General features: G+C 35.4%; 2 protein-coding genes across 2 annotated transcripts in view; one reads left to right on the top strand and one right to left on the bottom strand.

Annotated features, from left to right (window-relative positions):
* mRpL42 (mitochondrial ribosomal protein L42) overlaps positions 1-4,139 on the top strand; it is a 5,802-nt gene extending 1,663 nt beyond the window's left edge. Inside the window, exons 2-4 of the mRNA XM_043025348.2 lie at positions 3,219-3,355; positions 3,637-3,788; positions 4,017-4,139. Coding sequence (XP_042881282.2) covers positions 3,219-3,355; positions 3,637-3,788; positions 4,017-4,071 — 344 coding nt within the window. The 3' untranslated portion in view covers positions 4,072-4,139. The remainder of the gene's footprint in view (positions 1-3,218; positions 3,356-3,636; positions 3,789-4,016) is intronic.
* Positions 4,089-12,164, bottom strand: LOC122258963 (uncharacterized). Its single transcript, XM_086548653.1, has 6 exons — positions 11,974-12,164; positions 8,620-9,292; positions 6,421-6,562; positions 5,069-5,237; positions 4,514-4,720; positions 4,089-4,315 (listed from the first exon to the last, which is right to left on the bottom strand). The coding sequence occupies exons 1-6, from the start codon at positions 12,037-12,039 to the stop codon at positions 4,286-4,288; spliced, it is 1,287 nt and encodes a 428-aa protein (XP_086404779.1). The 5' UTR covers positions 12,040-12,164; the 3' UTR covers positions 4,089-4,285.
* Positions 12,165-12,500: the final 336 nt, after the last annotated feature.

Raw genomic sequence — 12,500 nt, 5'->3', positions numbered from 1 at the left:
TCACTTTTCATTTTAAATGTTTGTTTACTGACTGTCAGCTTGTTAGAGATTAAAGAAAGATACTTGGATCATAATTGAATTCAGAAAAAAAGTTGTGAAATAAAATTATTCTAGCATGGTGTAATATTTCTTGCTTTATTGTATTGCTAATACTGCCCGTCACATTAAATTCTTAATAGTGCCACATTGCTATTCTGAACATACTTGCCCTGGAATTTGTATATACTGTTGTTATCCTGTCATAAGTCTTTTGTAGAAGATGTTTGTATTCCAAAACCCCTTGCATAAAGCACATTAACCCGTTCCCGACGGGATCAATCCGGCTTAAAAAGACCAAAATTCCGGGACTCTTGAACGCATAAGCCTAATGCGTCGGGATTCTTGGCCGCACTGGCTCCTCCCACACCCCGGGCTGGACAAAATGACGTGTCCCCGTCGTTAACGGGTTAAAGCTTTTTGAAACATTAGATGCCAATGGATTACATTTCAACATGCCATGGAGAGGGTGGACACAAATGCTGAATGGCACCTATCTATGTCATGACAACAGTCTGCCCCTACAGCTTGTCCAGGATCAAAGACAAGAGGAAAAAACATCCTAGCACTTTTAATTCTTTATTTTGTTTGAGCAAACTTGATATTAACCCTAGCACAGGAGGTTATATAATAATCTTGTGTAATAAATCTTATTGAGAATCTCTCAGAATATGGAACATATTGCATGAAATTTTATGCCAAGGAGTAAAGTTTTTGTATCTAGCATCATAGTTTTCTAAGTGTCATTATAGCTGTATTTGGATAATTCTTTATTTGGATTATCATGGCATTTCTTTATCCTTTTACTTATAAAGTGCGGGAATGTCAACTAGGAATACAATTCTTCATACAGAAAATTTTATGCTGAAGACAAAAGAGCAAATAACCTTAACTCATTTTGATGGGGGATAGATTCGCTTGCCTAGTCTCCAGGATGGGTTTTATTTCAGAGCGAGGCAGCTTGAAGCATCATGATTTGAATCTACCCACTCTTTCAGCCACTCATTATAAAAGCTAGAGCCATTTTTGTTTTATTTTTTGTGTTTTATCATGTTTAGAGACTTGAAATATGCCATATAACAGGCTCTATCAAGGCTACAGTTAACTAAAATTGTAGTATATGATCCATATCAGCTCATTATTTTCTTTATACTAAGTATGATAGAAGTATTGCTGTCTTATAGAAGGGCAAAAAGCAACTTTATTTTTTCTTATTTTTGGGCTGTCATAAACTAATACGAAACATATAACCACCTACAACGAAGATAACATGAAGAGGTAGGGAAGAAGGAAACCTGTGCTTATGACTGTGAGTGCCACAGTAAAAGCTATCCTTATTGGCACAGGAGCGCATTTTAGACACTGGGTATGATCTGAGTCACCTTCCTCGTCTCGTTCTGCCTACACATCCTTCATTGGCGGTACTTTAGAGCAAGAGGTCGTCAACTTGACGTGTGCCATTGCTCTCTACAGATAGTGCTTGCTAGACTGTAGATGGGGGCCATTCAAGGCTCTCTCTCTAACTGGTGCTAGAAGAAAGTGGTGCCATCTAGGTTTTGGAAGTTAGGTTTGCTCAATATTACAGTAATTATAGTAATTATGACTGTAATTGACATCATCACTCACTCCTTACTCATAGCACAATAAAATAGCACAATGATCTAAAATCCCCAAACATCATGTACATCATGACGCCCGTCGTCAGGTCAAAGCTCCTGTGTCATGTATGTCATGACACCTGTCCACAATGGAGTCTGGTAATAAGCTGCTGTTGGTCCTGTATCTACAGTGCAGGTTTTTTTTACTCTGTACATAATGCCAAAATTTTACCCACTTAACCCATTCAGGATGGGGCTTATATATGCGTAATACTGCTCCCACCGGCTAGATAACAAAAGTGCGCAGTGACAAAGGAGCGAAACCTCTCCATTTCACCCGCACCATTGAATGGGGTGATAATTGGAGGTTTTTGTATTTGTTTACATTATTTTCACAAGTGAATAAAAATCTGTCTATACAAATGAAACTCCAATGATTATGTGCATATGTAATACATATTGAGGGAGAGATCTTAATGTTCTAGGACGTCACCTGGGGAGAGCGAGATATTACACTAACATGATAACAGTTAACCGGCGAGAATAGGTTAAACCCCTCATTTCATGTTACAGGGCAACCTGTAAAATCATCCAAAAGATGGGTCTTATTAACTAATTATTGTGATAGGCAAAGGAGTCCTAAATCATTGCTGATATAAAAGGTTATAATTTAAATTTAATTCTTCAGTTGATCACTTAATTTTATATAAAGAAATGCAATAAGAAACAAACTTAAATTTTTAAAAGCCTGCAGCCTTTTATATTCATTCTCAGATGATGGAATTCCTTGATTGATTGTATGTCAAATAATGGTATGATCAACTTCTTTTATATAGATGTCTTTATTTCTCTCTATAATTGTTAATTATCTTTTTAATCAATTTTATGATATTTATTAGCACTGTACTATCATTAAGGTGTTTTCTTTTAATGAATGAGTAACATGTAATTTTGCTTCACTATTCTGAAAAATACACAGTAAAGAATTATAACAGTTGAATAGAAATTTAAATAAATGTCTGTCCATCCATCCAAATCCCAAATCTTTGCTACATATTGGTTGATTTCTATTACTAAGCAGAATGCTATAAGAAAGTTAAAATTTACTGAACTTGCTTGCATCTTGACAATTGACTTACAAGTAACCATGTATAGACTATATATACTTACTTTGGCACTCATCATAATGCTTTGGTTTTTAGGCTTATATGGACCAAACGAAAGTCCCAAATTATCTTACTTGCAATTACATTCTGTGCAATTTTATAATCATGTGATAAATTTATTATGTTGGTCAGTAATCATTGTACACTATAAGGTTTATCCTTTTGATTAGAATGATAAATATTGGGGAAAAAAAAACTCAAGCTCCACTTGGCTTTAGTTGACATCAGGCTTGACCAATCGGCTTCCAGTTGCTCTTCACTACAAGAAGGCAATTTGAAAAATTTGTCAGATCTGACACAGAGGCAACTAAATTTCGTGTCCCATTGAAAGCCTATGTAAACAAATCCATTATGCTTGGTAATATAAGGTTAATATGGTTTCTGTTCATATTTTAATTTTTCCTTTTGCTTATTACAGAGAAACTGCTCATATCGAGCAGTCAGCGGCAGATGTCAAATAGTACAGGCAGAGAAGAAGCTGTGGTTGTAACAGACGATGGGAATACCATTGTCTGTTGGCATCCAGAGCCAAAGGTTCCTTATCATCTTACTAAGGTAAAGAACTTGAAAAGTATTCAATGATTTTGAATGTATACTATTATAAATATAAATTGACATATCTGTAGTTCTCTAGTGTGTATCATGTGCAACATAACTATGAAGTTTTTGGGAAATAGAATTCTTTTCTTATTACTTTTATTGATTAATTCTATGCTTTTTCTTTTAATTCTACTCACCTTTTAGTATAAAAAATATTGACAAAGCTCCTTGCATTTTATGCATAAGGATTTATAATATAGTACAGCTGATTTCACATGCTATTGTTTGCTCTACAGCCACTTCCTGAAACAGCTGAGGAGTCAGACTCAATATTGAAGGTTCAAAATAAAAAGGAGTTGAAGCAGTTGTTCAGCCAACAGCATCCTTTCTTCATCAATAAGGAACTTCGAGAGCTCACTTTCACAACAAAGCATCCGTGGTATCCCAGGTAAACCATAAATTATCGCTTGTTATGTTCTATAGTTTGTCATTTGTGCTGATTATTATATATATTTTTTAAATATAAGTTCTGGCTAACATCTTTGTGCAATGGCTATCTGGTTAGTGCACATTTGTCACTAATTATATATCATGTCAAATTAACACACCAGCAGTGAAGTCAAAATAATTTATTATTATGTCCAATTTTTAATACTTTTGATCTCTTCCATTTCAGACCTGGAAAGCGATTTGCTAAAAAGCAGCCACCAAGGGATAGAGAATATTTGTAAAGCAAGGGAATATAAAATTTCTTGTATTTTGTACATACTTTATGTAATAAAATGTTTTGAGTAATGTACATAGAGAATTTCCCTTAAATCCTCTGAAAACATTTACACCTTCTTATAACTGTACAATTAATAGCGATGCTAGAAAAGCATTAACCTTACATATTCATTGAGAAAATAATTACACTAGAGTTTCATACATATTTTCCATATACATTTAATTTGCTTTTTGCCTCAGAACAGATTGCTGAAAAGAAAAGGGAAAACCTGGTGTTAGTAATCCAGTAACAAGTCTCCAAACATTTTATGGAAAATGTAAAGAAATATAAAAGGTAACTACTAAACATATATTTCATTAGAAAAAAAAAAAAATAGAAGAAAATGAGAGTAATGAAACTTAATGAAAATATATAATCAGCAACCAAACACTTTCACTAAAACTTACAAGGCGTGATAAGTCAACACACTGGGTGAACTGTTCCACTTCCCGAGCACATCGCAGTGACTGGTGGGCATGATCATTGTAACAATTCATGACAGCCTCCTGCTGGTTCTGGCAGACAGGTGAGCAGGTTGCCTTCATGAAGAGATTTTCCACTTCCTTGAGGGCTGTTGTAACTTGTTCTTCTGAGAGTCGTGCTATCTTCGTAAACTGAGAACAGAAAATTGCAGCTTTTATTCTTTCATATTTATATTTAGCATTGATATATGATCTTTATTCATACAATACAATAATAACCTCCAAATATCAGAAAAAGGCTTAAACTTATATCATTAACACTGATTATCAGACTCTAAGGTGAAGCTTGAGGAGAGACATTTCTCTTGCATCACCCAATAGCAGACAATAAAATGTTTACTATACCTTAAGATCTTTTGTTCATGATATTTACTCAGCATTCTGCAAATTCTAAATTAGCATCCTCTCACATAATTATTTTCATACCACCTTTCAACAAAGGATTACCACATTTGACTTCACCTACAGTAGGTGACTTACCTCTTCCTCACGTGCCTCCATCTTCTCGTGCCACTCCATGTTGAGTTTCTTCATCTCCTGTTCCTTCTCCTCCCTTAGGCGCATCACCATGAGGTGAGCCTCCTCTGCATAAATGGACCATGGTGGTATATTGCCAGCTGGTTGGCTCAGCGTTGGGGCAGCTCCTGACCTACGATAGATGAAAAATGAATTATTTCCTCTTCAAACTGGTTCACCAAATCTAAATGGTCCATAATTCTAGTAGATTTGCATCCATCTAATGTATTACTAGAATAAATTTGGGTGAACATGGTTAAGTTTATCCCAAAGTATGAAAATAAATTGTTGAAGTGTAGTGTTGACTGCTAATATTTCTGAATGAAAGAGTACCAGATTGCTTCTTGCAGTTATGGTATCCCTTAAGTTGTAGGAAGGTATTCGTATACCATATTCATTAAAGAAATTTAACCAAAGATCCTGCATTTACACAATTGAGGTGCCATGCACATAGATAATTTGCATTTACAGCAATAAAATATCTGTATAGTCATTTGCTCTTCTTGAGATCAAAGCAACCAAAACTTGTCCAAAATAAGAATTCAAGGTATATTCTTTGACAGCTAAAGCTTACTTGACTGATAATTGATGATTATATGCTACATTAATAACTAAGGTCAGTGAAAGCTGATGTGAAAATGCAATAGTTGATAATAAAATATACAGCCCTAAAGATGCATATTTTTGTATTAGTTGCAGAATGATTTTTCCAATCCAAAATATGCTCAAAAATTTCTTCATTTTGTCAGGAAGATCACCATCTGAATCTTATTACACAATTTGTCCAAGATACAAAAGTCAAAAGTATCAACTCCATTCATTAGAAATCAAATACATTAACCTTCTAGTTATGACAATATGACAGTTTTGTAGGCTAGGGTGACTGTAACATACAGCATTTGTTGTACATAGTTCAGAGAAGTATAAAAAATTCCCATTGCATGCCTTCAACTTTCTTGAAGAATTATACATTGTTGAATCAATGATCAAAGGTTGAAAGGGGAGTTTTCTTTCTTCACTCTTTGATACTCTGCGCTGTGTATCTTATGGTTCATTACTTTTTTTGGACACCTATATTTTGCTATTCACTGTGCACCATGAGGACAGCCAGATTCTTTGTTTCTGCAGTTTGAGTTAAATCTATGGTCCTAGTCACAAGTGACACTTAAATCAAGTACAGTGCAATCACATCAGTCTCACAGAAATAAGTGAAGAAAATTACTGTAATCTCCAAAGTCTATCACTCAGAAAATAAATCTGTACTGAAAGAATTTTTTATCACTTCCACCACACAAATAAGAAATCTCGGCACTTACTTTATGGCAATGCCAACATCAGGGGCAGTTAGGGGTTCGCTGGCCACAACCTCTTCGCTCTGTGACCCTGATGGTGGCAGGGGCAAGACAAGTGTTGGAGGCTGCACCTCAGCTTCTTCAGCTTGTGCTGCTGCAGCTGGAGCTGAACAGGGGATGGCCATCATTAGATAGTTGAAAAAAATAAATAAAAAAAAAGCCTAGTAGTAATTTTTTTTTACAGGTGTATATTCACAATTTTTAAAATTTTAATGCATTTATATATGACAAGAATGATTTATGCATATTATTATTAGTAAAATTCCGAAACTAAGGTTAGTCCGAGCATTAAAAAGCAAGAGAATGAGTCTATGTCCGATTTAATAAATCATTAATGCTTCTGCCATCTGCCTCTTCTTAATCACTGTACTTTGAAGTTAAAACAAGCAAAACCTCTTCATTCCACGGCAAGGATGGCACTAAAGCAAAAGCAAAGTGTGCAACTCAATGTTAAAAGAGAGAGCCAGAGCAGGCGCCACAAACCAGTTAGTTTGCAAGGTTAGGAGGAAGGGAAAATGGGAATTAGGATTTCTTCTTCTTTGACTGGTTTCACAACAAGGTTTCCATTGTGGTGGTGTTTGTATGAACTTGGAACCTGTCTAATAAGAACAATGAAATGAAAAATAAAAGTGAATAAACAAAATGAGACCCTAAATGTTATCCAGGTTTAATGAGGAGAAGTCTCCTCCCAGATCTGACCATGACTTTTCCAGTGTGGCAGACACTGAATTAAAGAGCAAATCACAAAATAAATACATTTCTAGCAATAGTAAACAAAAATATAAATATCTAATACTAAATATTCATTAAAGTTCTGCCAAGTATTTGTGACCTTTTCCTAAAATAATCTCTCACATATCCACAGAACAAAACCTGCACCTATCATTTCTGAAACTAATCTAAAATGTCAGACATGAATATCTTAGCACATTACCTGATATTACCATCAAATGCTTTGCTAGTTTTCTTAGAAGAAAATGCTGTACATATTTTAATATATTACACTTCATATACTCATAAAAAGCAGGTCAATGGATATAGGTATTACTCAGTTTTTTTTTTACACATATTCTAAGTTATCTTGAGGTTAATATATTTTTACAAAAAAATAAAATAAAAAATAATAAAAAATAAATAAAAAATATAGAATAAAAAATGAAAAAATAAAAACATTTAATATCAATGTCTTTTAGTATGACTAACACCGTAAGTTTTAATGTTATGTTAGTGATGTTATGTTAGTAACCATCTCTAAAAAAAATTATAAATTGAAGTATAAATACAAGTAGATATTTGTGTAATATTACAACACAGCATGAGTGGGAAGTACTATCAGTGCTTTCAGACTTAAAAGTTGTCATACTTGTAAATTCATAAACCCAAAAGTACCAATTACTGCAACCACTAAGAGAACAATCCCAGAATTCTCCATAGCATCATGAACCATACTGGTTGTTTAAAATAATGCTGTGTAAAAAGTAACACCAGAGCTTCCTCCTTGTCCTTTATTTTGGACAAGCTCTGTTCATGGCACCAGCAGTGGTTTTAGTTATTTTACTAGCAGTTGCAGTAATCAAGACCTCTCAGAATATAAATTAAAAAGTGTAGAAGAATTCTTAAGTCTCAAAGTATCAGTAGTACTTCCCAGTCCTGTAGACTGGTGTATAGTATAATCATATAATTGTATAATTATATAATTATTTCATATATATGTGTATATATAAATATAAATATATATATATATATATATATATATATATATATATATATATATATATTATATAATGAAAGAATGTATACATTATTCATGGTGCATCACTTTACATTTTTTTTCACTTATTCTCACCTAATTACTAAATACCCTTTAAGTAATTCCAAATTTGTGAGTTAATACAAATCATGATAAAGTAATTCTCCATGTGATAATGTGTACCACTGTATTTAATTGCAAAATTTGGTAATAGGAATATAAATAATGTCATATGCTAACACATGCCTAACTATCCATGAAAAATATCCTTATATCAATCAAAACAGGAGAAAAATAAATGAAAGGATAAGGACCAAATTAAAATGCAAAGAAACTACTCCCATGCAAAGATCCACAATGTCTTTCTCTTCCATGACTTGTGGGAAAATCCTTTTAGAGTACTCTACACCTACTTTCGACAATATCACTAGCAAAAGCAGCTGCCAATAGTGTATCCTTTGAAGGCAGCTGCACCTCTTCTGCCATGACAGATTTGGGATCAGATGCTGTGGCTGTGAGGCTATCTTCCTGAGAGGGGACTGCAGGAGCAGCTACAGTGTCAGCAAGAGGATTATCAGAGAGAGGAGAGGAAGCCAAAGAATCAGAAGAAACTACATCAACAGTTTCTGAACTTTCAGCTGAACTAGGAACTCCAGCGTTAGAATCTTCAGCTACAACAGAACTCTCTACTTTGGACTCCTCAGCCACAGCTGTGCCAGTCTGAGGCAACTCTACAGGCACAGCTGGAGGTGAGAGGTCCAGAGGGGAAGGCTCAGCCACTTCTGCGGCGCCAGAGGGAAAAGCTTCAAAGCTCTCATCAGTCGGTGGGCGAGACTCACCCGTTGGCAGAGGTTCAGTCACTTGGGGCTCGGGTTCAGGGATATAGTCACTGATTTTGGGAGGTTCAGGAACTTGAGGGGCAGTGAAGATAGGAGGGGGACTAGGGGCTAGGGCTGGGGGAGGGACAGGGGCAGCAGGAATCTGGGGAGGGGCTGGTTCTGCAGCTACTGCCGGCTCTGGAACTTCTGGTGCAGCCTGCTGACCTTCTATCTGGCCGCGCAAGCGATATGCCAGAGACTCAGACAACTGTAAAGACCACAATGAGCATTAACATACTAAATGAGAGTGATTATCAACAGAACTATATAAAAGTATATCATTTTTAAGTATGATTCCTATTACCACTCCAAGTTTTAATTCTATTACACCTGCAATTACTTCACTTTGCTTTCTACACGTTTTACTTGCATGTTTTTCTAAAAAGGAAAAATATGGATTAAAAAGTTTATGAGAAGCAAACTAAGTAACATGTGTCGTAATGTGTCTATACACATTAACTATAAACTATTTACAAAGAGTAAGTATCAAATTCAGAAAAAGGTTCAAACAGATCTCCTATAACAATTTCCTTCATTTTATAGTAATGCAGTCCTATCTGTAACAGACATACAAAATGATGGGTTTTAAAATGACAATGATGATCAATATGAATATCTTTCATAAGAATCTTCTGGCATAACTTGCTTGTTTCACTCCCAAACCACATGCTTCACTGTGGGAGAAGGTTTCCAAAACAAACCTGCAATAACTTTCAAAATGGGACTTTTTTCTCATAATTATAGTGTGTGTTCTACCTAAATCAGCTTGGAATGTGATGCAAGGCTTATAATTTCAACGCCACTTGCTGTGTTAGATACAAACTGTAAAACCAATGTAAATGTAAAGACATACATGTATGATTAAAAAATACATTTACAGCCATACTTTTTCTTCTTTTTTAACAATTCACTTTGGATGAATAATGTAGTTGTTCTTTTATTTTGAATGAGGAATATTACTATGGATGAAAAATGTGCTTTTACTTAGGATAAAGAATATGCATCCTCATAGTATTGTATAATGACTCATGGTATTGTTTAATCAGTTTATTTTTTATCTTATTATTAGCCAACCTATTACTCTTTTTTTGCAAGAGTAGTTCATAACCAGACTGCACAATGAATATATTTAATATAAGCTACCATTATCACATGAGAAACATTTTCACAAAATACTACTATTTTCTTTGAGTGCCCCAACTGTCCTTAAAGTACCCTGCAAAAACAAGTTAAGTCTAACCTAATAATGGTCAAATGTCAAATAATTGCTATGGTAGAGGTTTGCTGCCATTAGCTAGAATACTGGAGGAAAGCATGTCAAGTGTGGACACAGGGATGTGGCAAGTAACTTAGTGGCAGACAACAGGTTACTTGTAAACATTTAGAGAAAACAGATTACCTATACTGCTAATACTTTGGCAAACTGTGAACCCTGGAGACATAGTAATTATGTTGACCTTCAGATTGAAGGTCATCTCTTATAGTTCAAATATAAAGTGGACTTGAATAACAGTGAGTAGTAGTTTCTATTTTCAAAGACACTCATTTAAAATACAATGAAAAGCTTAATCTTGACACCAGATGAACACACTAACCTTAAATCTATTTTTTTGTGCGAGATCATTGTTCTTAGGTGACAGCCTAAGACGTTGGGCATTAAACCAAAATTTTGTACCTCACAAGAAGTGGATAAGAGACTCATGTCATTACTTTCAGACACAATTTGACAAGTACCCATTACCAAGGATTTATTACAAAAGGCTGCTGGAACACAATTTTGAGAACAGGCCAAACAATAATCTATTGTTGCACATAGCCTACTAAAACAAGGAGATATATTGTGTTCATATTTTTGCAAGGTTAGGTATCAAATAAAGTCATGTGAACATACGGTAAATGTCGAGAACTTCCATGCTTCCCCTCTGGCTTTGCGCTGATCAGTGTAGGTGCTTTGGCAACAGCAACCAAAGCTCACACACTTACATTCTGGTAAGGTTGAGCTCGTATTTACCTCTCAGTTAATGTCAACTATAGAACTCGTCCAAGCAGCAAAAGACGCAAAGGCAGAGCCAATCTATGAGGCGCCAGTGGTGGATGCATAGGTGTCATTTTATCATTAACTATTCATTCGTTTACTTTTAGCCCATTGCGTATGGGTGTCATGATACATGTCGGCACCGATTAGGCCTAAAAGACGGGAGTCAATGCATACATGACGCGACATTAGAATCTGCTCACAGGTGAAGTACGCGCACAGTCAAAGTATTATGGCTGTAATGGCGCTAGCTACAGAGCTACAGGGTTCCAAAGTTAACCTAAACCTACATTTAATGATAGATTTATGGAGAAATATTGTTTGAGCTAGTCTGGTCTAGAAAACCCTTTACCCGTCCCTCTAATTTTTGGCTGGTGACACTAGTGTTGTAGAACGCCCGCCCTGAGGACTAGTTAGGTTGTTAAGCGCCCCGTTCTCAATTAGTTAATCATGAAATACATATGCTTACTAAGCATAGGTGATAATTCCAGATACTTTATATAATGAATTTAAGTAAGAAGTAAATCTTCTTTAAAAATTATTGATACTTGAGATATCTTTTTTAATCATGACAGAACTGGCAAATTACCAAAGAAATCTCCAAAGTAAATAATACATACTTTTAACTTTTTCTTAAATAACTAGTTTAAGAAAATATGAATGACTTGCAATAAAAACAACCCCTCAAAACAGTACAAAAGCCTCACTATCAAGAAACAGACTTATGTGCTATGTTTATTAATGTGTCTTTCTCCAACCGGTAAAATGTTTTGTCATTCACTCGGACAAAATAAAACATGTAAAGCTCAAGGAACCCGGTACCCGCTCCTCTCTCTCTCTCTCCCTTTTCTCACCTTGATGACGCCAGCCTTGTCATCGTTGACGAGTGTGATCTTCCTGGTGCTCTGGGTGGCACCCATCGTTCCTTTAATTCTCTATCGCGGCCACGGTTTATCGGAAAAATGAGCGAGCGCCCCTTGGAGATTCCCGGCCGAGTTGTTAACAGACGGCCATGGCGCCTGTGCTGCCCTCTGATGACGTCACTGCCGCTGGAGAACGGGTGACGTCATTAGTAGGCGAACGCGCGAGGGGTTTAAATGGGTTCAGTTCCATTGGCTGGTAAATGGGGGGTTTTGTTTGATCTGTCTTGTAGGACTGTATTTCTGGACTTTTCATGGAAAATGACTTTGGTTAAAGACGGTTTGATGCCTTATACGATTTGTTTTTCTTCTCAAACGAATAGAATGGCTATTCATCATTTAACTGTTCTATATTTTCTTGGTTAATATATATTTTTTCAGGAGTAAAACTTCTGATTTTGCATGCTTGGATTAAGGTTAAGATTTTATGAAATATACATTTTCTACCTTTTAGAATGGGG

Source organism: Penaeus japonicus, unplaced genomic scaffold (genome assembly GCF_977035675.1).
Source record: "Penaeus japonicus unplaced genomic scaffold, GWHDUDI00000001_assembly GWHDUDI00000021, whole genome shotgun sequence".
Taxonomy (NCBI): Eukaryota; Metazoa; Arthropoda; class Malacostraca; order Decapoda; family Penaeidae; genus Penaeus; species Penaeus japonicus.
Note: the sequence above shows the minus strand (reverse complement) of the source record. Positions and strands in the feature narration are given on the sequence as shown.

Excerpts from the sequence above, each read along its gene's own strand:
- LOC122258963 (XM_086548653.1), bottom strand. The coding sequence starts at position 12,039 with ATGGGTGCCACCCAGAGCACCAGGAAGATCACACTCGTCAACGATGAC. Across the intron at positions 5,238-6,420 it reads GATGTTGGCATTGCCATAAA|GTCAGGAGCTGCCCCAACGC; the intron begins GTAAGTGCCGAG and ends CATCTATCGTAG. Across the intron at positions 4,721-5,068 it reads TGGAGGCACGTGAGGAAGAG|TTTACGAAGATAGCACGACT; the intron begins GTAAGTCACCTA and ends TTCTGTTCTCAG.